The sequence below is a fragment of the Schistocerca serialis genome, chromosome 2 (genome assembly GCF_023864345.2).
Source record: "Schistocerca serialis cubense isolate TAMUIC-IGC-003099 chromosome 2, iqSchSeri2.2, whole genome shotgun sequence".
NCBI classification, from domain to species: Eukaryota; Metazoa; Arthropoda; class Insecta; order Orthoptera; family Acrididae; genus Schistocerca; species Schistocerca serialis.
The window spans coordinates 52,506,664-52,531,068 of NC_064639.1; the positions used below are offsets into that span (position 1 = coordinate 52,506,664).

At 38.8% G+C, this 24,405-nt stretch overlaps 1 protein-coding gene across 1 annotated transcript in view; it reads left to right on the plus strand.

The window, feature by feature from the left end:
- Positions 1 to 24,405, plus strand: part of LOC126455722 (dynein axonemal heavy chain 3) — a 1,249,696-nt gene that overhangs the window by 899,860 nt on the left and 325,431 nt on the right. Inside the window, exon 52 of the mRNA XM_050091491.1 lies at positions 6,336 to 6,537. Coding sequence (XP_049947448.1) covers positions 6,336 to 6,537 — 202 coding nt within the window. The remainder of the gene's footprint in view (positions 1 to 6,335; positions 6,538 to 24,405) is intronic.

Genomic DNA, 24,405 nt, shown 5'->3' on the forward strand with positions numbered 1-24,405 from the left:
GTTTCTTCATTTTGTTACTGGAAAATTCTTCATACCTAGCTTGTATTTTCTCAGAATCTGGAAGAGTATCCTTTGACTCTATCATACATCCCACAAATTTTATTTTTTTCAAGGCAGAATTGGAGTTTTTGTAACTTGGGTCACAGTAAATAATCTAAGGCTGAGATACATGTGTCAGCACTTAGTTTTGACTCAAATGACAGAACTTTAGGTTAAGAGTGGAAAATCCAGGATGGAATTTAACAATACTATGAGAAGGAAAGTTGCTACTCAGCAGCACACATACGCACACACGCACACGCACACACACACACACACACACACACACACACACACACACACACACACACACGTGCAAATGCAAGTCGCACACACTACTGCAGTCTCAGGCAAATGAAACCACACTGCGAGCAGCAGCACCATTGCATGATGGGAGTGGCCACTGGGTGGGGCTAAGGAGGAGGTTGGGACGGGGAAGGGGGGGGGGGGATAGTGTGCTGGGGGTGGCAGACAGTGAAGTGCTGCAGGTTAGACAGAAGACAGTGGGCAGCTTGTGGTTGTGGTGGGGGGGGGGGGGGGGGGGGGGGTAGTTCAGCAACAGGGTGATGCACTTGTTTTGTGGCCACATTTTGCCAGGGGCCATTCATGCGAACAGACAGCTTGTTGGTTGTCACCATACATAGAATGCACTACAGTGCCTGCAGCCTAGTTTGTAGACCACATGATTGGTTTCACAGGTAGCCCTGCCTTTGATGGGATAGGTGATGTTAGTGACTGGATTGGACTAGGTGGTGGTGGGAGGATGTATGCGACAGGTCTTGCATCTAGGTCTAGAACTTTAAATTTCTACCCACATAAACAAATGTTTTGTATTTTCTAGATTCCTCTTCCAGGCTTACCAGCCAATATGAAGTTTTTAAGTCTGTACTGGTCAAGTATTGCACTCCGTGGAATCACTACATAAGCTTGTCACCATTTTCTGAGTGATCCCACACTAGTATTATAATCTTGTTTATCTCACATGCATACTGCGCTAATCTTACTTTGCCTCCTGGTTTCAGTGCAACTGGGAGTGGGCTGCAGTATAGGCTTGTAAGGGTTCTATTACATTCCATGACAACATGCTTTTGATGTCCTCTCCAAACAGCTACTTGTTGATGCCAAAGAATCAAGTAGAATCTATGACAATACAGCTCATGAGGAAAAACATTTAATGGCATGTACAGCTTTTATTGTAGCCAGTCATTTTCCAAATACTCTTGAGTATGTTAAGAAAGGCTCTGTGAATTGTTGCTTCTAACTGTCTGATAGATGCACTAACCCAGACAACTTCAGATGAGTCTGTGTATGCAATGATATTGTCTCAATAGCAGTTGTTTGACATGTGTGGGTGCATTGGTCTTCCTCATGAATCAAGCATATTATTTCATTTCTACAATATTTTCCATGTGTTCCAGGTTGACACACAAGATCAGTTGAGGTTAAAAGTCTGAAAACTAAATTTTCCCCCAGAGAAGGTGTGTTTCCATACTTTTCGCAAATCAGCTCCATTCCTAAAATACATTCGGCTTGTAAATTTTCACTGCTAAGAATATGCATTTCATAGCTGCATTTCCTAGCATTATATTTAGTTCCATCTGTATTTTTACATTCCCTGATAATGTACCTATTGCTTCTATTATTCTGCAGTTTCTTACTGGGAACTCCAGTAAATCTTTTCTCTCTGGAATCTTCTTAAATATGAGGTTCGTCCCATAAGCACCAGGCCTGACCGAGAGATGGCAGTCATTGTTGAATGGATTAGAAAATATGTGATCTAGGAAGCATATGTTTCAAGTTTGAAGACGTCACATTGTTTAGTATTTGTTTGGTAGCCATCAATAGTGAATGTTGTGAGTGAACTTGGAAAATGGAGAAAATTGGTCATCATTATGTGATACAGTAATGCCTCATCACAACCAATATTAAAGCTGAGTTAAATTCTACATTGGGAGAGTCTTCTCCTTCGTTGACAACAGTAAAATATTGGGTAGCTAAGTTTAAATGAGGCCATATGAGCTGCCAAGATGAGCATCACAGTGGTCGACCAAATGAGGTGACGACTCCAGAAATTGAGAAGAAAATCCACAAAGTGGTACTGGATGGTCATCAACTGAAAGTGTGTGACCTAGCAGACATGTTATCTGAAAATCTGGACATGAGAAAACTGTGTGCGAGGTTTGTGCCGCTTGTCATGAAGATGTTTCAATTGAGTGTTTAGTGAAGTTTCGCAGCAACAAAGCTGATTTTTTTGTGCCATTTCATAACCAAGATTTTCAGCGAATGAAGATGTGATGTCAGCAGTTAATGGTTATTTTGAGATGTTAGACAGTTCTCTTTATAGAAAGGGTGTTGAATTTATTGAACATCACTGGGAAAAGTTAATAGAGCTTATGTTGAGATTATGTTGAAAAATAAATACATTTTTTTCCAAAATTTTTGTGTTTTCTTTGTTGGGTTGGGTACTTAAAGGACCATCCTCGTAAGCTTTCTGCTAAAACGTTGGCTGATGCTCCTGTGTCTGAAGTAATGACTTTTGGTATAGCCTCTACCGTCGCTCATACTTCCAAGACCAGAATTATTGGGTATTCCTTTCAACTCCCCTTTCATATCTTCTGCTTCATTGCAATCCAAAAATTTAATATACATATCATAGAGCCTGATGTCCCCTTCATCCACTCCTCTGGGGCACGAGTCAGTTATGTTCACTTTGACGGAGTCAGTTCCTGGTTTTGTGATCACTCTCCACAACCTCAGGTACTCTTAGGAAAGGTTGTGCCCTTGAATCTGTGTCATTTGGTGTCATCGTTTGCTGTTGTTGTGGATTACCATTCTGCTTATTCCAAGACAGATGGTTATGGTTTAAATTTTAGGTGTGTTGGTACCTCCCTGGACTCCAGTTTGGTCTAAAATGATTATTGTTGCCATTTGATCTTTGTCAGTTTTGTATAAAGTTATTGTGGTAGTTCCATTGGATCTGTTTTCATTAGGATACTTATGTTGAGCACTCACATTCCTATTGTGATTAGAGTTTTGGCCTGGCATACAATAATAACCAGCTTTACTTCGAATATCTTCGTATATTACGCCAACTGAATCTAATTTCAAGAGGAACTCTTCAAGTTTCTTTTGTGACACACTGGTTAATTTGTTCCTAATGTCAGGCAGTAATTTTACCTTCAATATGCAAAGAATGTCTTTATGAGAAAAGGGATCATCCCAATACTTTGATTTGTTGATATATTATTTGGAATTTTTTCTTAATAGGCCATTTCTAAATGAAAAGGGTTCTGGGTTAAAAATCCCTTTTCGTAGATGTTCCTGTATCCCTTGAGTCCAGTCCTTTGCCAAAAAAGCACACTCAAATTGATATGTCTCAATTTTGTCAAGCATATCAGTCATCCACAGGATGCTGTCTGGCTGTAAACATCAAGAGACATAACATATGTTTCCAGAATGAGAAGTTTCAGACATAACATATCTTTTGTCTTTCACTACACACGTGTGGGTACACCCCATGAAAACTTCTAATAAATAATACAGGGACCATCGTCTTCCTATCCTGTGAAAATGTCTGAGCTGCTGGTGTTTCAGCAATTTTTTCTCTAATAGTCAAGGTGCATATACATTCATTTGCTGTGTAGCCATTTGCATGAACTGGCCCTTGTTTCCATTTAGCTGATGCTGATGTTAATGTTTCTGAACTAGGTCATGAGGCTTGTTGTTGCTGGCAAAAACTCATTCCTGCACATCCTGCTTTTACTGTCCCCCCCCCCCCCCCCCCCCCTCCCCCAAGCTCTTCCATTTCTTGGATAACAGGTACTATTTCTGGTGCTATTTGGTCTTTCTATTCTTGGAGAGTTAACCAATTTGGTTTTCCACTTCACATAACTCTCATTTATTAAAGCTGTCATCAGGTAAAATTTCCTGTGACAAATGAGCTACCACTTCTGTGTACTCATTTGTACACATTGTACCATTTATCTTTCTTTCATCCTAGCCCCCTTGTCGATCTCAGATGAGAAATACTGTTTGTGTTCGTTTTCACTACACCAGAACACAGTGTGATAGTGGTTTTTTATGTGCCCCAGCCCAGTCAGTCAGTTCTGGTGTAGTGAAAAGTGTTTTACTATGTTATTTGTGGAAAATACTTGTTATAGTTACGTATGCATCACAACATCTCAGCATGATGCGGAGGATGGAAGTGCTTGCCACACGAAAACATGACCAGCTACCTGTAGTAATTAACACAAAAGTGATCCAGAAAATCTATGTACACCAAATATAAAGAATAAATAAAAACGAAAACCCACTGATGATGGCACAGTGGTGGCAAAACATGGCTGGTTACTGAGAAAAACAATGTTTTACATAACTGGTGGACCTCACATACATAAACTTTTGTTGAATACTTTTTTATACAAGTTTACATTTTTTTTTCATTCACACAAAAGATGGAACATCTGCATGAAACATCCCACCATGGATGTATCTGAAGCAATACAAGTGATTAATAAAAGAAAACTGTTATAAATGAACATGAAAAAGAATGAGCTTACTGAGATAACATTGATTCTATTCCACATGTTGTATAATCTCGTTACTTTTATCTTCCTGTAAATCATGAGAAAGAGAAACAGTTTAAAAAATTACAAAACAATTTTAAAAAATTACAGTCTTTCAAGTATTGAAGTTTAAGTATACTACAACTCCTCCCCTACTGTATATTGGCATTGTCCAAACTTTACTGGACGACATTATACAATAGCTGTGCACATTTTTGGTTGTTTATGGGTTGTTTACTCGCTACTCAGAGCAGATGTTACATTACAATTTCTATATTGGGTCCTTGGCCTGGAGGGTAGTCAATACACTTTAGTGTTTGGCTAGACTCAATAAGTTTTTATTTTATATTTTTAGTACTCCTATTCATATCAAGCTTGCATTTCCATTTTTAAACTTTTACCCATTATTTAATATTGATTTTATAAAATTCTTTTATATACAATATTTAATTTTTTTCCTTTCTTTCTCTTTTCTATACTATTATTATTTCAGTTCTTAGTTTCCTAATATTCTCCCTACATTGAACGTATTGATTATTTAAGTTCAGTCCCCACTCCGCATTGTTAGCGTGTAACTGTCATGCAGTGTTAGAGCCAGTCAGTATGTCTGCATAGCATTGGGGCCTTGTGTGTGTCTCATTCCTGCCACAGCCACAATGAAGGAGCTGTATAAGGTCCTGTCTACCAGTTCATAAACAATGACGGACCCTGCGTCACTGCAGAGTCCAACAAAGCTACTTCGTACAACCGACACCACAATGATTGTCCTCAGTCTCCCCCCCCCCCCCCCACCCCACCCCCCACCTCCCTCCCACGCATTGAAGGAGCCATTTAAGTTCCCATCTTCTAGTTCATAGTCTACGAAAAACCGTACATCACTGCAGAGTCCAAAGAAGGCATTTGGTACAATCGACACCATGACAAATATCCATCAAGGACAGGGTTAATTTGTTACCTCTGCTTCCTTCATTTTTTCCCTTCTATAGTGATGTCCTGCACTGTTGCACTGCTATAGGTGGTTTATTTATACTTGTTTAATTCTTACCATAGGCACATCCTGTATTCATGGTGGTAAACCACCTGTATCACTTCATGCACTTCATACAGTTTAGGTATATCTTGCATCACAATAGTCTAATTGTCTTCATATAATATACGTAGAATATGACGTAGAATTACATGATTATTTACAAGAATCATAGGTTTTATATTAGAAATTAACTTCACTTTTCTTAACATTCTTTAACTGACACATGAAGTGTTTTCTTTTATAGTAGAGGAGAATTTAGCTTATTTTCATTTATTTACATAACCCCCATCAATTCCCGGGGGGTCAGAAAAAGGAAATTGAAATATTCTATCATCTTTGCATCTTCCAACTTGACAGGTCACAAAAACACACAGTTAAAGCTTTCAACCATTAAGGCCTTCATCAACAATAGACAACAGACACACATACACATCCACAAAGTGTGTGTGTGTGTCTGTTGTCTATTGTTGACAAAGCTCTTAATGATCGAAAGCTTTAATTGTAAGAGTCTTTTCGTTGTCCCTATCTGCGAATCAGCATATCTGCAATATGGTGAGTAGCAACTTCCCTTTTTGTAATATTGTTACATTCTACCTGGACTTTCCATTGTTTGAAACAATGATAATAATTGCTCTTAGGAGACGCTGATAATTATGTTGCTCATAATAAGTACAGTTAAACATCTAGAGCTGTTGTTTCAGGAACTGACAGGAGAGTGGAACAAAGCCTGTACAGAACTGGGAATACCATGCTCACAAAACTTTTCTCTCATTGCAACTTTGGGAGAACCAGTTGTAATTAGAGCATGGAATATAGCTGGGTTACCAGTCGATAATTTTTCGGTGGATAATGGCATAATAATTAGTAAAGCAAGAAGGTGGCCACTGATGATTGATCCACAAAGTAAGTTCTGAGTTTTTGGAAGCATTATTTGATGCAGTGTAAGGGTCACTACATTTTCTGAAATAGCTGTATAATAGTTTAGCTTTTGCCTATCACTAATACAAATCAATTTAATCATGATATGTAATAAGTCATTATATTAAAATGTCAAAATTTAAGTACTTTTATGGCTGGATACTAGCCATTTACATTCTTCTATCAACCCATTTGACCTATGATCAAGACAAAATGGGCTTAATACAAAGCTTCCCAGTGCAGAAGAGAGATGTAAATAAAATTATTCACTTGTTTTGGCCATATTGTTTTTGGTGTAATAATAGTAATCAGGCATTTGACATTCACTTTTGCACACATGATGGTTATCGGCAGTATGTACCAGTGTTGCTCCAACAAATTCCTAATCATCTGCTCACACTGCATTATGACATTGCCTCGGTCTACCACACCAGCTCTCAGTGTACTTTGCACAGATGTGGGCAGTCAACAAGAGACTGGAGCAGATGAGATTTCTTAGTGTAGGGAAGTCTTTTGTTTGCACCGACTCTCTTAGTGCTCTACCGGTTATTCAGAAAATGTACCCAGCAGATAGGATAGTTCAGACAGATGGTCAAGGACAGTACATACCATCTTAAAAGGGAGAAGAAAGAGGTAGCCTTCTGTTGCACGCATGGAAAGAAAACTGTTGGTATTGTGTGGTGTCAGATCTCTTGCCGAATTTAATTAAATGAAAGTTTTAATGTGTTTTTAGCTGGCTCGTCGATTCTGTTAGTCCCTAAATCGCCCAGTCTTATTTGTGCCATCAGCTGTTGTATTAATACTATTGACATATGACAGAAATATGAACAGATATAATGGAGCATGTATGTGAAACATTCTTATGACTGTCTGTTGTTATACGGCTTTTCCTTTCTGTTTTAACAGGAGATACTATTTGCACAAGGGTACCAAGATCTTGAGAAAAGATGCTGAAGACATCGCTCTTTGGTGGCTGACAATTTTAAATCCGCCAGTCCATGCTACCATCTGTTGGAACAGAGCAAAGAAGTACCTTTATCCGTTCACTGGTAGCTACCTCCATTTCTTTCTAATGCTTTCGCGATTGTGACTTCTACTGCAGTCAGTTCTGCGCTGGTGCAGTATTTTTTGGGAACTAGAGTTTAGTTCCTCATTGAGCCATCCAGATTCACATTCTACGGTTTACACAAATTTCCTGTTGGAACAGCTCCTTGGAAAGTACGCTTTCAGTTTTCTTCCTCATTCTTCCCAAGTCAAAGCTTCTTCTTGGTATCTAACGGTTGCATCATCAGCAAGATGTTAAATCCTGATTGTCTCTCAACCACTGTCTGCTGAGCAATCCTCAGATCTACTTCTCAGTGCCACAAGACACACGAGCAGCTTAGTTCTGCACAACCTGTTCACATCTATGTTTGCCATTCACCTGACAGTGTGTGGTGGAGGGTACTTCTGGAGCCAAAAACTGCTCCTCCCTTATCTGTTCCACCTGGAAATGGCACATGAGAATGATTGACTATCTGGCCTTGGCATCCAGAAACTGTGCTCATGTGTGTGTGAGTTATGTTTGTTCAAATGAAGGTCTCTTTGGTCAAAAGCTTACTTGTTTGACAGTCTTTTTATTGTGCCAATCTGTGACTTAGCGTCTCTGCTGTATGTCGAGGAGCATTCTATCCTTTATATAATATTGTCATTATCAGAACTAACTTACATGTCATTAATATAATACTTAGGTTGAATTATTATCATTAATACCTCAATATAGGATAATATAAGCAGCCAGTGTGAGATATAAAAGTACTTCATATCTTAATTACCTGGACAATAGACATAAGATGCATAGGCATGTCAAAACTATTGCCAGTATTTACAACATGTTTCACCAAGTGCATCTGTCCCACATTACATATCACAGAGTACACTGCTGATGTGAGATTTACTAGGATCACTTGTGTATTCATGTCATCATCAATTACAAATATAAATCTGTAATTTTAGTAAAATGTGCTGACTGGTATACAATCATAAAATTATTTTTGTAGCAGATTAAGCAACTGTACTTACATGACCATATGGAGGTAAAACAATAAGTCAAATAAGACATGTCATTAAGACTACAATCTAAGTTATATTTCAAAGTTCAGTTTATGCACCACGTGAGATACAAGAAAAATAATCGCACAGCAACTCGAATGTCATTTCCTTAAACACGTGTTACTTTCTTTGATAACTCTTCCTCATTTAGAATATCATGTAGCAGGAAATGCAAGCTGTATCATATTGTGAAGGTCAGTCAGAGAATGGTAACAGAATTTTACTGCAGATAATACTGAAAAGTGCTGTATAATGGCATAAGACAAGTTTAAACAGTTCATTACTCAAAGAGAATAGAATGCTCTCAGAACACAATTAAAACTATGTGGTCATTTGTGAAAGAAGTGTCAGGCTGAATGTGGGTCTCAATATATTACACCTCTCTTGTGTGAGAATGAAACCGTTAGTGATCTGCCATAGTTGTGCACAATATTTAATAATCACATCTTGCCAATAGGCAGCAAGTTAGATCAAAATCTTATTGACTCAGGTAAAAGCTGAACTCTTGATAGCTGCATTATATGCAGCTACAGGTAACAAGCTAAGATAAATGGCACAAAGGAATTGCAATCAATGGCTGTGTGTGGGTATTGATTTAAACCAATGGAGAAAGTTGAAAATGTGTGCCATCCAGACACAGTGGTCACCAGAACTGCACACACTATCCTAGCATGCTTCCCAACGGACCTAAATTCTCAGCTTATCCACAAACTACTTACATAGTGCTCCTTGCCCATTCTTCTCATTACGTGCGGCATTTTGCTGATTCCCCTGTGTTTTGTGATGCGTTCAAATTGTATCCGAAAAGTGTATGGAGATGATTTCAATGTGTTAATAGGGTGATTGACTCACCCATAGTTTTGTGTATGTGGTCAGCCAGTTACATTTCCCTATGTTACTGTTTTAGGTCTTCTGCATTTTTATATTTGTTTTAGTCCCAGGTGTAGCATCTTCCACCCTTTCTCAGTTGTCTTCAGGTGTGTGAGAGGCAAGTGAGGTGGAAGTGAGTGATTGATTGTCCTTTTATAGGTGTACTCCTTACTTTGTGCAAGAATTTTGGAGATTTTAGCCACATTTGTTTGTTGTAATGACTGTAAGGGTACTAATAAACTCACCATTAAGCACCCATTAGATCCAAACACACACACACACACAGCCGCACGGAGTGGCTGCGCGATTTGAGGTGCCATGTCACAGACTGCCGTGCCCCTCCTGCCAGAGGTTTGTGTCCTCCCTCAGGCATGGATGTATTTCTTGTTATTAGCATAAGTTAGTTTAAATAGTAAGTCTAGGGACTGATGATCTCATCAGTTTGGTCCCTTAAGAATTCACACACATTTGAACACACACACACACACACACACACACACACACACACACACACACACACACACACACACACACACACACACCCTTGCGTGCGCACAAATGTAACTAACACACACATGATCGGAGTCTCAGGCAACTGAAGCTACACTGCAAGAAGCATCACCAGTGCATGATGTGAGTGGCGACTGGGTGGGGCTAAGGAGGAGGCTGGGGTGGGGAGGGGGAGGCATAGCAGGGTAGGAGTGGCAGACAGTACAGTACTGCTGGGGAGTGCGCAGGGACAATGTGGAGAGAGGGTGGACAGTTACGTGCAGTCGGGTGGTTGGACAAAGAGAGGGATGAGAAGTAAAAGGGCTGGGTGCAAAGGTGGAATGAGGGCTGTGTAGTACTGGAATGGGAATAGGGAAGAGGCTGGATGGATGAGGACAATGACTAACGGAGGTTGATGCTGAGAGGGCTATGGGAATGTACAAAATATTGTAGGGACCCACCTGTGCAGTTCAGAAAGGCTGGCATTGGTGGGAAGGATCCATATGGCACTGGCTGTGAAGCAGTCATTGAAATGAAGGATTTCATGTTTGGCAGTATGCTCAGCAACAGGGTGGTCCACATGTTTCTTGGCCACAGTTTGTTGGTGGCCATTCACGAGTACAGACAGCTTGTTGGTTGTCATTCCCACATAGAAAGCAGCACAGTGGTTGCAGCTTGGCTTGAAGATCTCATGACTGGTTTCACAAGTAGCCCGGTCTTTGATGGGATAGGTGATGTTTGTGACTGGACTGGAGTAGTTGGTGGTGGGAGGATGTATGGGACAGGTCTGTGTCTAGCTCTGTTACAGGGGTATGGGCCACTAGGTAACAGGTTGGGAACAGGGATTGTGTAGGAATGGACGAGTATATTGTGTGGGTTCAGTGGATGGTGGTATACCAATGTGGAAGGGGTGGAAAGGATAGTGGGCAGGACATTCCTCATTTCAGGCATGACAAGACTTCGTTGAAACCCTGGCGGAGAATGTAATTCAGCTGCTCCAGTCCTGGGTGGTACTGTGTTATGAGGGCAATGTTCCTCTGTGGCCAGATGGGGGGACTTTGGTAGGTGGTGGGAGACTGGAAAGATAAAGCACGGGAGATTTGCTTTTGTACAATGTTGGGAGGATAATTCAAGTCATTGTTTGCATGACAAGCTATCTGTGCTTATGAATGGCCACTGACAAAATGTGGCCAAGAAATAAATTGACCATCTTGTTGCTGAGCACACTGCCAACCATGACACCCTTCATTTCAATGATGCTTCACAGCCACTGCCATATGGATCCTTTCCACCAATACCAGCTTTTCTGAATTGCACAGGTGGGAACTTCCCCTGCAGTATATCCTACATTCCCCTAACCCTCCTGACCTCAACTTTTTAGTCATTGTCCTCACTCATCCAACCCCTTCCCTGTTCCCATTCCAGCAATACATTTCCTTCATTCCACCATCGCACGTACTCTTTCTACTTTTCTCCTCTCCCGCTATCCCCCACTCCCTTCTCCCCACCTCTCCCCACCATCTGTCTAACCTTCTGACTGCACATAGCTGCCCACCCTCTCTCCACGTCATCACTGAGTGCTCCTCAGTAGCACTGCACTGTCCGCCACCCCTACCCTACTATCCTGCCCCTCTCCCCACCCCAGCCTCCTCCTTACCACCACCCAGTCGCCACTCACATCATGCGGTATTGCTGCTGCTTGCAGTGCGGCTTCACTTGCCTGAGACTGCAGTCATGTGTGTGTGTGTGTGTGTGTGTGTGTGTGTGTGTGTGTGTGTGTGTGTGTCTGTGTCTGTGTGTGTGTGCGCTTGCGTGTGTGCGTGCGTGCATGGATGTGTCTCTGTCGTCTATTTTTGATGAAGGCCTTACTGGCCCAAAGCTTTATTTGTGACAGTCTTTTTGTCTCGCGTATCTGTAATTCAGCATCCCTGCTATATGGTGAATAGCAACAGTCCTTCTCATAATAGTGTTACATTCCATCCTGGATTTTGCATTGTTTGATCAAATTTTTCATTTCTAATTTTCATGGTCCCTATAGGATCATTCTACACTCAGCATCAAATGCCAGTTTTCTAAACTTTCTCAGTAGTATTCTTTAAAATGTGTGTCTTCTTCCCTCCAGAGATTTCTACTTGAGCTCCTGAAGCATATCCACAACACTTGCGTGCTGATCAAACATACTGGTAACTAATCTAGCAGTTCACCTATGCGTTGCTTCGATGTCTTCTTTCAATCCAACCTGGTGCAAATTGCAAACGCTCAAGCCATTCTCCAAGAATAGGTCACACTAGTATCTCCTTTGTAGATGGACCACCCTTTCCTAGAATTCTCCCAGTAAACTGAAGTTGACTATTCACCTTCCCTATCACAATCCTCACATGCTCATTCCATTTCATATTGCTTCACAGCATTGCAGCCAGATATTTAACAACATGACTGTGTCAAGCAGGGCTGTGTCTGAACATTACAGGTTTTTTTACTTCCTATTCATCCGCATTGACTTACATTATACATTAAGAACCATCTGCCATTCATCACACCAACTAGAAATTACGTCTACGTCATCATGTATTAACCTACAGTCATCTACCTTTGACACCTTCCTATACACCACAGCATCATCATCAAACAACTGCAAAGTGCTGCCCATCCTGTCTGACAGATCTTTTATGTATACAGAAAATAGCAACAGTCCTATCACACTTCCCTGTGGCACTCTTGTTGTAACCCCTGTTGAACACTTGCACACAAGGGCAATATACTGGGTTCTCCTACAAAGTATAATGGCTAAATGATAGGTTGAGAACTGTAGGTATTTTCTTCAGTTTAAGAAACACATTTAACTGTGTTTGACCATGAAATATTTTTGCATAAGTTTTAACATTGTGGGTTAGGGGAAAAGCTAAACAGTGGTTGACTTCTTATGTAGATAGTAGAAAGTAGAAGTTTGCCTTGCAGGAAACAGTTTGAAATTATACTGTGGTCCTGTAAATAAGAGATGCCACAATCTGGATATGTTGCTTTCCTTGGACTAAACGTGTCAGGGCGGGGATGGGGAAGGGGGAAGGGGGGTGGGGGGGGGGGGGGGGGAGGAAAAAAAAATGTTCTTTTTGCACACAACACATAATGTGTGTAATAGGGTATTCAGCAACAGCAGTATGTGGCTTTCAGGGAACGGAATAACACTTAAATACAGAAAATCATAATGCATACAGTTACTGACACAGAGCTGTAGTATAAACAAAATTATATTATCTCAAGGCGGTCAAACAGTCAGTGGAGTTACCTTTCTATATTCTTAGAACTGAGAGTAGATGAAAGGTTTCCTTCGTAAAGTCACATTCGAGATCTTGTGCAGACACTGAATGTTGCTATGTTAACTATGGTAATGATCCCAGCTGTCTTTGATACTAGAACACAAAATTTGTTTATTTTATTTTGATTCCCTCTGTTATCTCACACAGTATTACAATGTGGGGCAACTCTGTGCCCTCACCAAGAATATTCTCAGCCCACGAATGGACAGTTGGATAGACCTGTAGTGTCAGTTTGCAAACTTCATGTAGGCTATCATCCAGGTGTCTCGAAATTCTAACTTTGGTGCCCCCGTACGTATATTCTTCAAAGGATTTGTTATGGGCAGTATTAACTCATTCAGAAGAAATACAATATTCATTCAGTGAGCACTGTGTAAAAAAGTGAATTGTGCATAAACATTATGCTGAAATGTGTCCACTGTTAAGCAGGTTTCATTTTCAGTATGCTTCCAGCATTTAATTGATGAAAGGAGAAAATATAAAAACACAGTAAATGAAGCAGGCAAAAAGGAATACAAACGTCTCAAAATGAGGTCGACAGGAAGTGTAAAATGGCTAAGCAGGGATGGCTAGAGGACAAATGTAAGGATGTAGAGGCTTATCTCACTAGGGGTAAGATAGATACTGCCTACAGGAAAATTAGAGAGACCTTTCGAGAAAATAGAACCACTTGTATGAACATCAAGAGCTCAGATGGGAACCCAGTTCTAAGCAAAGAAGGGAAAGCAGAAAGGTGGAAGGAGTATATAGAGGATCTGTACAAGGACAATGTACTTGAGGACAATATTATGGAAATGGAAGAGGATGTAGATGAAGATGAAATGGGAGATACGATACTTCATGAAGAGTTTTACAGAGCACTGAAAGACCTGAGTCGAAACAAGGCCCCAGGAGTAGACAATATTCCATTGGAACTATTGACGGCCTTGGGAGAGCCAGTCCTGTCAAAACTCTACCATCTGGTGAGCAAGATGTATGAGACAGGTGGAATACCCTCAGACTTCAAGAAGAATATAATAAATCCAATCCCAAAGAAAGCAGGTGTTGACAGATGTGAAAATTACCAAACTATCAGTTTAATAAGTCACAGCTGCAAAATACTAACACGAATTATTTACAGACAAATGGAAAAACTGGTTGTGCATGCACAGAGCACGATGGGTTGTAATGGGCAGGGGCATAGTGACCCCTGTTTATGTTTAGTGATTTTGTTGTTTCCTTTTCATTTACAGTTCAAACATCAATTGAAAACATATTCAAACATCAATTGAAAACATAACGGATTTCTGTGACCAGGAACTATCAAATGAATTAAATGCATTCACATAATTATGGAAGGCAAAAATATTGGTTTCAGTTGTCTGATTTTCTTTTCACATTTTTGGCAGTCAAGCATTAATTGCCTTGCAGAACATTGAAGTTATTTTTGTCAGTTTGCTAAATAAATGTGGCTCTGATTAATCATTTCCACAGAAGTAGTCCGCTTATAAGAAACAAAGTATTTCATACCTCAGTATTGGCTAGTTTCAATGGTTCACTGAATTTTAATTGCACATTTTCATCTTCTGGCATGTATGACATTATGCCATAATAAAAAAACCAAACATGGGACAATACAGCACGCATACTCCGAGAAAATTTGCATCCTGAAAAGCACAATATCAGGTGGGGACCTACTTCATTGTGAATCTGGATGTATGAAAGTGTCCCTTAAGCCAAATTATGCATTCTAGTATGGTTTTCGAAATTCCTATGATCTTAGAGTATCCTCTGGTGTCATATTTCTTTTATGACATCATGTAATATCTCTTAATGCTCTATGTGTACGAACATACAGGCTTCCTATGACACAGTAACTGTTCACACACAGTAACACCTGTTTTCTGGTGCTCTCTGGCACCTGCTGAAATGAAACCGTGTCTAAGAAGTCGCAGGAAAATATTGCGAATGGTTCTTTGAAAACTGTTATTTTGAAAGGAAATTTCCTTTAACGCAAGATGAATTATGTTACTTGTGAGAATGTGCAATGAAATTTCTTAAATCACAGACTTTCATTTCAATCTTAACACTTTGAGTCCCAGCCATTTAGAATAATTTCGAGCCAAACTATTGTTTAAAATTTATTGGCACATTTAGGTGATATATCTTAAAGTATAACATCTGCTAAAAAGACCAATTAAGTGAAAGCTTAGCTTTTCTTATACTACACTACGTACATTAATTTAAATCATTAACTTTTTCTATTTGTGTGTTCACCCTTCTTAAAAGTGATGTTGTTATGGAAAAGGGGGTATTTTCACCTTGGAAGAAGAGTATTTTCCTGTGGAAAAAAGGGCGTTTTTAACCAGGGGAGCTGGGAAAAATTCAGGATTTTTTTCTTGTACACATATACACCCTGTTGTATAAATTGCTATTTTGTGTTATTTTTCTTCTCGTATGTCTGTCACCATTTGTTTGCATGATTTGTAATATGTCACCTAGTCCCCAGTTTGAAGAGTGGATTGATGCAGCTCTCCATGCCACTCAGTTCTGTGCAAGCCTCTTCATCTTTAAATAACTACTGCAATGTACATCCTTCTAATTTGCTTACTGTATTCATCTCTTGGTGTAGTATGTTTTTTACCCCCATTACATTACTCCATTGTCAAACTGGTGATCCCCTGATGATTCAGAATGTGTTCTATCAACTGATCCCTCCTCATAGTCAGGTTGTGTCACAAATTTTTCGCCATAATTCTGTTCAGTAGCTTCTCGCAATCTACCAATCTGTTCTTCAGCATTCTTCTGTAACACCACTCGCATTTCAGAAGCTTATATTCTCTTCTTGCCCAAACTGCATCTTGTCCATGTTTCACTACCATACAAATACTTTCAGAAAAAACTTAAATCTATATTCAGTATTAACAAACATCACTTCCTCAGAAACACTTTTTTTGCCATTGCCAGTAACATTTTATATCCTTTCTCTCCCCACCATCACTTATCTTGCTACCCAAATAACAAAACTCAAATATCAATTGTCTCATTTCCTAATCTGATTCCCTCAGCATCATCTGATTTAATTTGACTACATTCCATTATATTTTATTATAAAAATACAGAGACCAGACACTTTTTTTTAATGCGTTTTATTTATGCCAATATGCATTTCGGGTTTGCACCCATCTTCAGCTGGCAAGTTACATGTGTCTTCAGTTTGTACAGTGGTAAAACATCGACAGCAGTTTGGATGCTGCAGCTGGCCTGTGCAATGCAACGATTCCAATCATTTACTTCAATTTTGTGAGTTTAAAGTTACGCACTATCAGTTGTTCATTTTACTTACATTCTCCTCTCCTTGTTTTTCTTGGCCTTTCTTCTTTTTTGTAACAGTACAAACATTTTTTGTCACGTATTTTACACAGGCGCACTGCGTTATCCGCCATGTTGTCGACTGACATATTGTATATTATTACATGCATTTGTTGGGTTTATATTAGATTATGTTATTTCTTGATTGTGCTTAGTAGGTGGTTTGATAAGTAGAGTGTGGAAGTTTTTCAGAAATATTCGGTTTGGTAACTCTGTTTGATCGTTAAGTGTGTCAAGAGCAGATGCATGTTTATGTGAATAAATTTCGAGTTCTTCTAGGAGGTTCATTCTTTTTCCTTTGTTGGCTAGGTGGAGAACTTGTAGGTTATGGGATATGTCTGTTATTTGATGTTATTCTTCTGCTACATGTTTGGAAATGTGGATCTATTTAATATGACTACGAAGTCTTTCGCGACGGAGTCCTTGCATAAAAAGTTCTCGGTTTACTTGCCGCTTCAAATTTGGATAAAATCCCAAGCTTTTGATGACTACCTCCGTCATCTTCATCAGGGGGAAAACTGACAGTCAGTTTTACCCCTGACGAAGATGATGGAGGTAGTCATCGAAAGCTTGGGATTTTATCCAAATTTGACGTGGCAAGTAAACCGAGAACTTTTTATGCATGGATCTATTTAAGTTTTTTAAACAAAGAGCATCCATGCATTCTCGAAAACATATGTTGAAGTTTCTACCTGTTTGGCCTATATATGTTTTTGGACATGAGTTGCAGTTAAGTTTGTATATTCCTGATTGATTGTATGGTTTGGTATTATTTTTAATGTTGTGGATAGCTTTGTCATTTATTTTGTTATTTGTATAGTAGCTAATTCTGATATCTGTTCCACGGAACAGGTTTGCTATTTTATACGACAGTTTTCCTACAAATAGAAAGCTTACATATTTTTCTTTTGGCTTTGTTGTGGTATTCTTTAATGCTGTATTGTTATTGTATTTGGTTATGTGAGGATTTATCTTAGAGTTTAGTTCATCTATTAATTTTGAATTGTAACCATTATTGTAAGCAATTGCTTTGATGGTGTTTAGTTCTTCTATTTGATCAGCTGGTTCTAGTGGTATTTTGTGCATTCTGTTTAGCATTGCTCTGTATGAAGCCATCTCATGTTTATCCAGGTGGCAGGATGATTTATTAATTGTGTCATCTGTGTATGTTGGTTTCCTGTATACTTGAAATTTGTGTTTGTTGTTGGGGCTACTTATGGAGAGCTCCAGAAAAGTTAAACCTACTTCTGTTTGGTGTTCTACAGTGACAAAAAACATTTGTGCTGTTACAAAAGAGAAGAAAGGCCAAGAAAAAACAAGGAGAGGAGAGTGTAAGTAAAATGAACAACTGATAGTGCGTAACTTTAAACTCACGAAACTGAAGTAAATGATTGGAATCGTTGCTTATGCACAGGCCAGCTGCAGCATCCAAACTGCTGTCGATGTTTTACCATTGTAGAAACTGAAGATACATGTAACTTGCCAGCTGAAGATGGGTGCAAACCCTAAATGCATATTGGCATAAATAAAACGCATTAAAAAAAAGTGTCTGGTCGCTGTATTTTTATAGTAAAATATCATTATCCACGCATACGGAGCTCAACAGTCCAAATAGAAATGTACAAATTGTTATTGAGACTATTTAGTCAGGTACTAAGAGCTGTAAATGCCTTCAGAAAGTACTAAATTAAGTTAGAAAGAACAATTCTTAGTATCAAGTTCAATAAAAAATGTTTAAGTGCGAATGTAACTCCAAAATATATCAAAGTGAACATCAATAGTCAAAGCAAAGCAGCGAAAATAGCTAAAGAAAGAAGTGAAATTATATGGCTCCAATCTGAAATCCAAAACCAACACAGAAAGAAGCAGTTTTTAAGCCACCAGTTATATAGATTACATTTAGAGCTAGGTAAACAACTTACCCCCACACAATTCAACCATGCATTAGATTTTGTCAGTATAATAGCTATGAAAGAACAGCATAAGGTCAGATGTAGGCACAACAATAAGTTGAAAAAGCTTATGTCAGAAATTCCAAAGGTGAATTACAATGTACCTTCCACTAAGCATAAATTCTCCAAACATCTAGCAAATTCTACTAACATCATTTTCAGTGATAAAGAAGTAAGTTTAATGAATAAAGGGCTTCAACATAATATCATCCCATCTCTGACTGAAAATAATTTTAAAGAATTAATAGTAGGCACCAAAACAGCCTGTGATACTGCAGAACTAACGCAGAATGATCAGATTGCCATAGGCCACAAAGTTAACAATTTTATCACCAAACAAATAGAGAAAGCAAATAATAATAATAATAGTATAAAGCACTATGACAGTGCAATACTTAAAAGTGTTAACAAGAAACTAAGTGACAAAAAAGCTTTAGTTGTAAAAGCAGATAAAAGCAATGCTATTGTTGTAATGTATGAAAGTGAATATGTAAACAAAACCATTGAATTTTTCAGTAACAATAATGTAGTTGAAATTCAGTCTGAGCCCACTCTTAAGTTACAGAATAAACTTAAAAATATGATGAAGAAAAGTGATTTCCTCTTAAATGCAAAAGATATACATGAATGCACTGTTAAGAACCCTTATGCACCACACCTACGAGCACAACCTAAGAACCATAAAGTCAACTGTCCCATACGTCCAATTGTTAATTCTCGGAGCAGACCAACTTATAAAATCAGCAAGAAATTGAATGAGATCCTTAGCAACACATTCAAATTTGAAGAGACATTCTCAGTAAAGAACAGTTATGAACTTATTAATTGTCTAAAGGAAATTCAGATTCCTGATACTGCTAGGTTTGCATCATTTGACATCACAAACCTCTACACAAACATACCGGTCAAAGAAAAAACAGAAATAATTAAAAACAATTTACTTAAACATAAAAATTTGGCATTACCAGAAATATATGAATTCATTGATCTATTAACACTAGTACTATCACACAACTACTTTTCTTTTAATAACAAAATGTACCAGCAGAAAGAGGGCCTGGCTGTGGGTAGCTGCCTTACCAGTTTGCTTGCTGATATTTTCATCAATAACTTAGTATGTAAATTTTTTAAAGAAAACCCCCAGATAGTAAACAAGGTAATTTATTACAAAAGGTATGTTGATGATATAATAATCTTATTTGATGGCACAGCAGAAGAAATTGATAACCTTGCAAAAGAAATGAATAAAATGCATAAGAACATCATCTTCACTGTAGAACACCAAACAGAAGTAGGTTTAACTTTTCTGGAGCTCTCCGTAAGTAGCCCCAACAACAAACACAAATTTCAAGTATACAGGAAACCAACATACACAGATGACACAATTAATAAATCATCCTACCACCCAGATAAACACAAGATGGCTTCATACAGAGCAATGCTAAACAGAATGCACAAAATACAACTAGAACCAGTCGACCAAATAGAAGAACTCAACACCATCAAAGCAATTGCTTACAATAATGGTTACAATCGAAAATTAATAGATGAACTAAACTCTAAGATAAATCCTCACATAAGCAAATACAATAACAAAACAGCATTAAAGAATACCACAACAAAGCCAAAAGAAAAATATATAAGCTTGCCATTTATAGGAAAACTGTCATATAAAATAGCAAACCTGTTCCGAGGAGCAGATAACAGAATCAGCTACTATGCAAATAACAAAATAAATGACAAAGCTATCCACAACATTAAAAATAATAACAAACTGTACAATCAATCAGGAATATACAAACTTAACTGCAACTCATGTCCAAAAACATGCATAGGCCATCAGGCAGAATCTTCAACATACGTTTTTGAGAACACGTGGATGCTCTTTGTTTAAAAAACTTAAATAGATCTACATTTGCCCAGCATGTAGCAGAAGAAGAACATCAAGTATCAGGCATACCCCATAACCTACAAGTTCTCCACCTAGCCAACAAAGGAAAAAGAATGAACCTCCTAGAAGAAATCGAAATTTATTCACATAAACATGCATCCCCTTCTGACATACTTAATGACCAAACAGAGTTACCAAACCAAATATTTCTGAAAAACTTCCGCACTCTACTTATCAAACCACTTACTAAGCACAATCAAGAAATAACATAATCTAATATAAACCCAACAAATGCATGTAATAATATACAACATTAAAATCTTAATGTTATCTTTGTTATTTGTAAATGTATGAATTACAGCTTTGTATAAATGTGTTGTGTTAGTTTATTATCTTCAATACTGCATAAGGAAAAAAAATATATACATTGTACTTAGAGTACTTTTCTCACCCAAGTCAATGTTTAGTAAACAGTAGCTTGGCTAGAACCTCAGAACTTTCGTAAAATATAACTCTGTCCATAGATAAACTGCTTGCATGTAAAAAAATAAAAAAAAAAATTATCTGTCAGTCGACAACATGACGGATAACGCAGTGCGCCTGTGTAAAATACGTGACAAAAAATGTTTGTTCTGTTACAAAAAAAGAAGAAAGGCTAAGAAAAAACAAGGAGAGGAGAATGTAAGTAAAATGAACAACTGATAGTATGTAACTTTAAACTCGCGAAATTGAAGTAAATGATTGGAATCGTTGCTTTTGCACAGGCCAGCTGCAGCATCCAAACTGCTGTCAACGTTTTACTACTGTAGAAACTAAAGATACATGTAACTTGCCAGCTGAAGATGGGTGCAATCCTGAAATGCATATTGGCATTAAAAAAACACATTTAAAAAAAGTGGCTGGTCGCTGTATTTTTATAGTAAAATATCATTATCCACAGCCACGGAGCTCAACAGTCCAAATAAAAATTGACAAATTGTTACATTCCATTATCCTTGTTTTTCTTTACTTGATGTTCATCGTATATCCTCCTTTTAAGACACTGTTGATTCCGTTAAGTTGCACTTCCTAGCCCTTTGCTGTCTCTGACAGAATTCCAATGTCATCAACAAACCTCGAAGTCTTATTTCTTCTCCCAGAACTTTAATTCCTACTCATCATTTTTCTTTGGTTTCCTTTACTGCTTGCTCAATGTACAGGTGGAATAACATTTGCAATAATGCACAAAGCCTGTCTCACTAACTTTTGAACCAGTGGTTCCTTTTCTTGCCCCTCAACTCTTATAAATGCTGTATGGTATCTGTACAAGTTGTAAATAACCAACCGCTCCCTGTATTTTACTCCAGCTGTTTTCAGAATTTCAAAGAGAGTATTCCAGTCAAAATTGTCAAAAGTTTTCTCTAAGTCTATAACTGCTATAAACTTAGGTTTGCCTCTCCTTATACTACACACATCAAAAAAAGTTTTGCATCAACCCGGTTCTCAGAACTCCTGAAGATAGACGTTGACTGTGGTTATTGTATCACAGTCACAGTCTCTTTGACTACTCAGAGATGTCACTAAGCCTGCACAAAGATGTAAACAACCATGCATGAGCAACGCCTATTAGATGGAAGGGTCCAACAGCTGATCAGTTCCAGTCATTCCACCAGGAAGGAGGTACATGGCTTGTGTTGTCTGTAGTTCAACCATGCATAGATGGTCAATGCCGCAGTTCAACCACATCCGCATTGTTACTTTGTGCCAGGAAGGCCTCTGAACAAGGGAAGCCTCCAGGCATCTCAGAGTGAACCAAAGCGATGTTGTTTGGACATGGAGGAGATACAGAGAGACACAGGAACTGTCGATGATATGTCTCGCTCAGGTCGCCCAAGGGCTACTACTGCAGTGGATGACCGCTACGTACAGATTATGGGTCGGAGGAACCCTGTTGAATAATGCTTTTCGTGCAGCCACAGGATGTCATGTGATGACTCAAACTGTGCATAATAAGCTGCCTGATGTGCAACTTCATTCCTGATGTCCATGGCGAGGTCCATCTTTGCAACTGTGACACCATGCAGTGCGGAAGAGATGGGCCCAGCAAGATGCCAAATGGACCACTTAGGATTGGCATCATGTTCTCTTCACTGATGAGTGCCTCATATGCCTTCAACCAGACAATAGTCAGAGACATGTTTGTAGGCAACCCGGTCAGACTGAATGCCTTAGACACACTGTCCAGTGAGTGCAGCAAGGTGGAGGTTCCCTTCTGTTTTGGGGTGGCATTATGTGGGGCTGATGTATGCCGCTGTTGGTCATGGAAGGCGTGATAAGAGCTGTGCGATACACGAATACCATCCTCTGATAGTGCAACCACGTCAGCTGCATATTGGCGAGGCATTTGTCTTCATGGATGACAATTCGCACCCCCAACATCTATATCTTGTGAATGACTTCCATGACTTCCTTCAGGATAACGACATCACTCTCCTAGACTGGCCAGCATGTTCTCGAGACATGAACCCTATCGATCATGCCTGGGACAGATTGAAAAGGGCTGTTTATGGACAGCAAGACCCACCAACAACTCTGTGGGATCTACACTGAATCGCCATTGAGGAGTGGGACAGTCGGAACCAACAGTGCCTTGATGAACTTGTGGATAGTATTCCACAATGAATACAGGCATGCATCAATGCAAGAGGATGTGCTAAAGGGTATTAGAGCTACCGGTGTGTACAACAATCTGGACCACCAACCCTGAAGTTCTTGCTGTATGGTGGTACAACGTGCAATGTGTTGTTTTCATGAGCAATAAAATGGGTGGAAATGATGTTTATGTTGATCTCCAGTCCAATTTCCTATACAGGTTCTGTAACTCTCAGAACCAAGGTGATGCAAACCTTGTTTTAATGTGCGTATCTTCTAAGATATGTCATAGGGTCAGTGCTGCCTTGCATGTTTCTACCTTTCTATGAAATCAAATATGAACTTCTCCGAGATCAGTTTCAACTAGTTTTTTCCATCTTCTGTAAAGAATTCATGTTAGTATTTTGCAACAATGTCTTATTAAACTGCTAGTTCACTATTATTCACACACATCAGGTTTATGTGTCTGTGCTCGTTGTTGAATATGTGGACTCTAGGAATCCTATGTACTCGATTCACTAGACAAACTGTTCAAACAGATCATATTAATGAGTTTTATTACAAAATGCAAAGAGACAATACTTAATTTAGTGATCACACAGATGTTTTTCAAGCAAAGGGCAACATAGGAAATAACTGTTTCTTCAGTATAGACAATCCTAAGTCGCTACTATTCAATTCACTAGTCTTGAGGCTACTATTGAACTGGGCCATGACCAATCGGGCGTGGCACTTATGTCCTCTTCACACAGGGGCAACTGCTGTCACGTTGTAGGTCAGCATGCATGTGGCTAATGTATTGCTGAGGGAATTAGATTAGGAAATGAGACACTTAAAGTGGTAAATGAGTTTTGCTATTTGGGGAGCAAAATAACTGATGGTGGTCAAAGTAGAGATGATATAAAACGTAGAGTAGCAATGGCAGGGAAAGCATTTCTGAAGAAGAGAAAGTGTCAGGAAGTCGTTTCTGAAAGTATTTGTATGGAGTCTAGCCATGTATAGAAGTGAAACATGGACAATAAATAGTTTAGATAAGAAGAGAATAGAAGCTTTCGAAATGTGGTGCTACAGAAGAATGCTGAAGATTAGATGGGTAGATCGCATAACTAATGAGGAGGTATTTAATAGAATTGGAGAGAAGAGAAAGTTGTGGCACAACTTGACTAGAAGAAGGGATAGGTTGGTAGGGCATATTCTAAGGCATCAAGCGATCACCAAGTGTGTGTGTGGTAAAAATCATAGAGGGAGACAAAGAGATGAA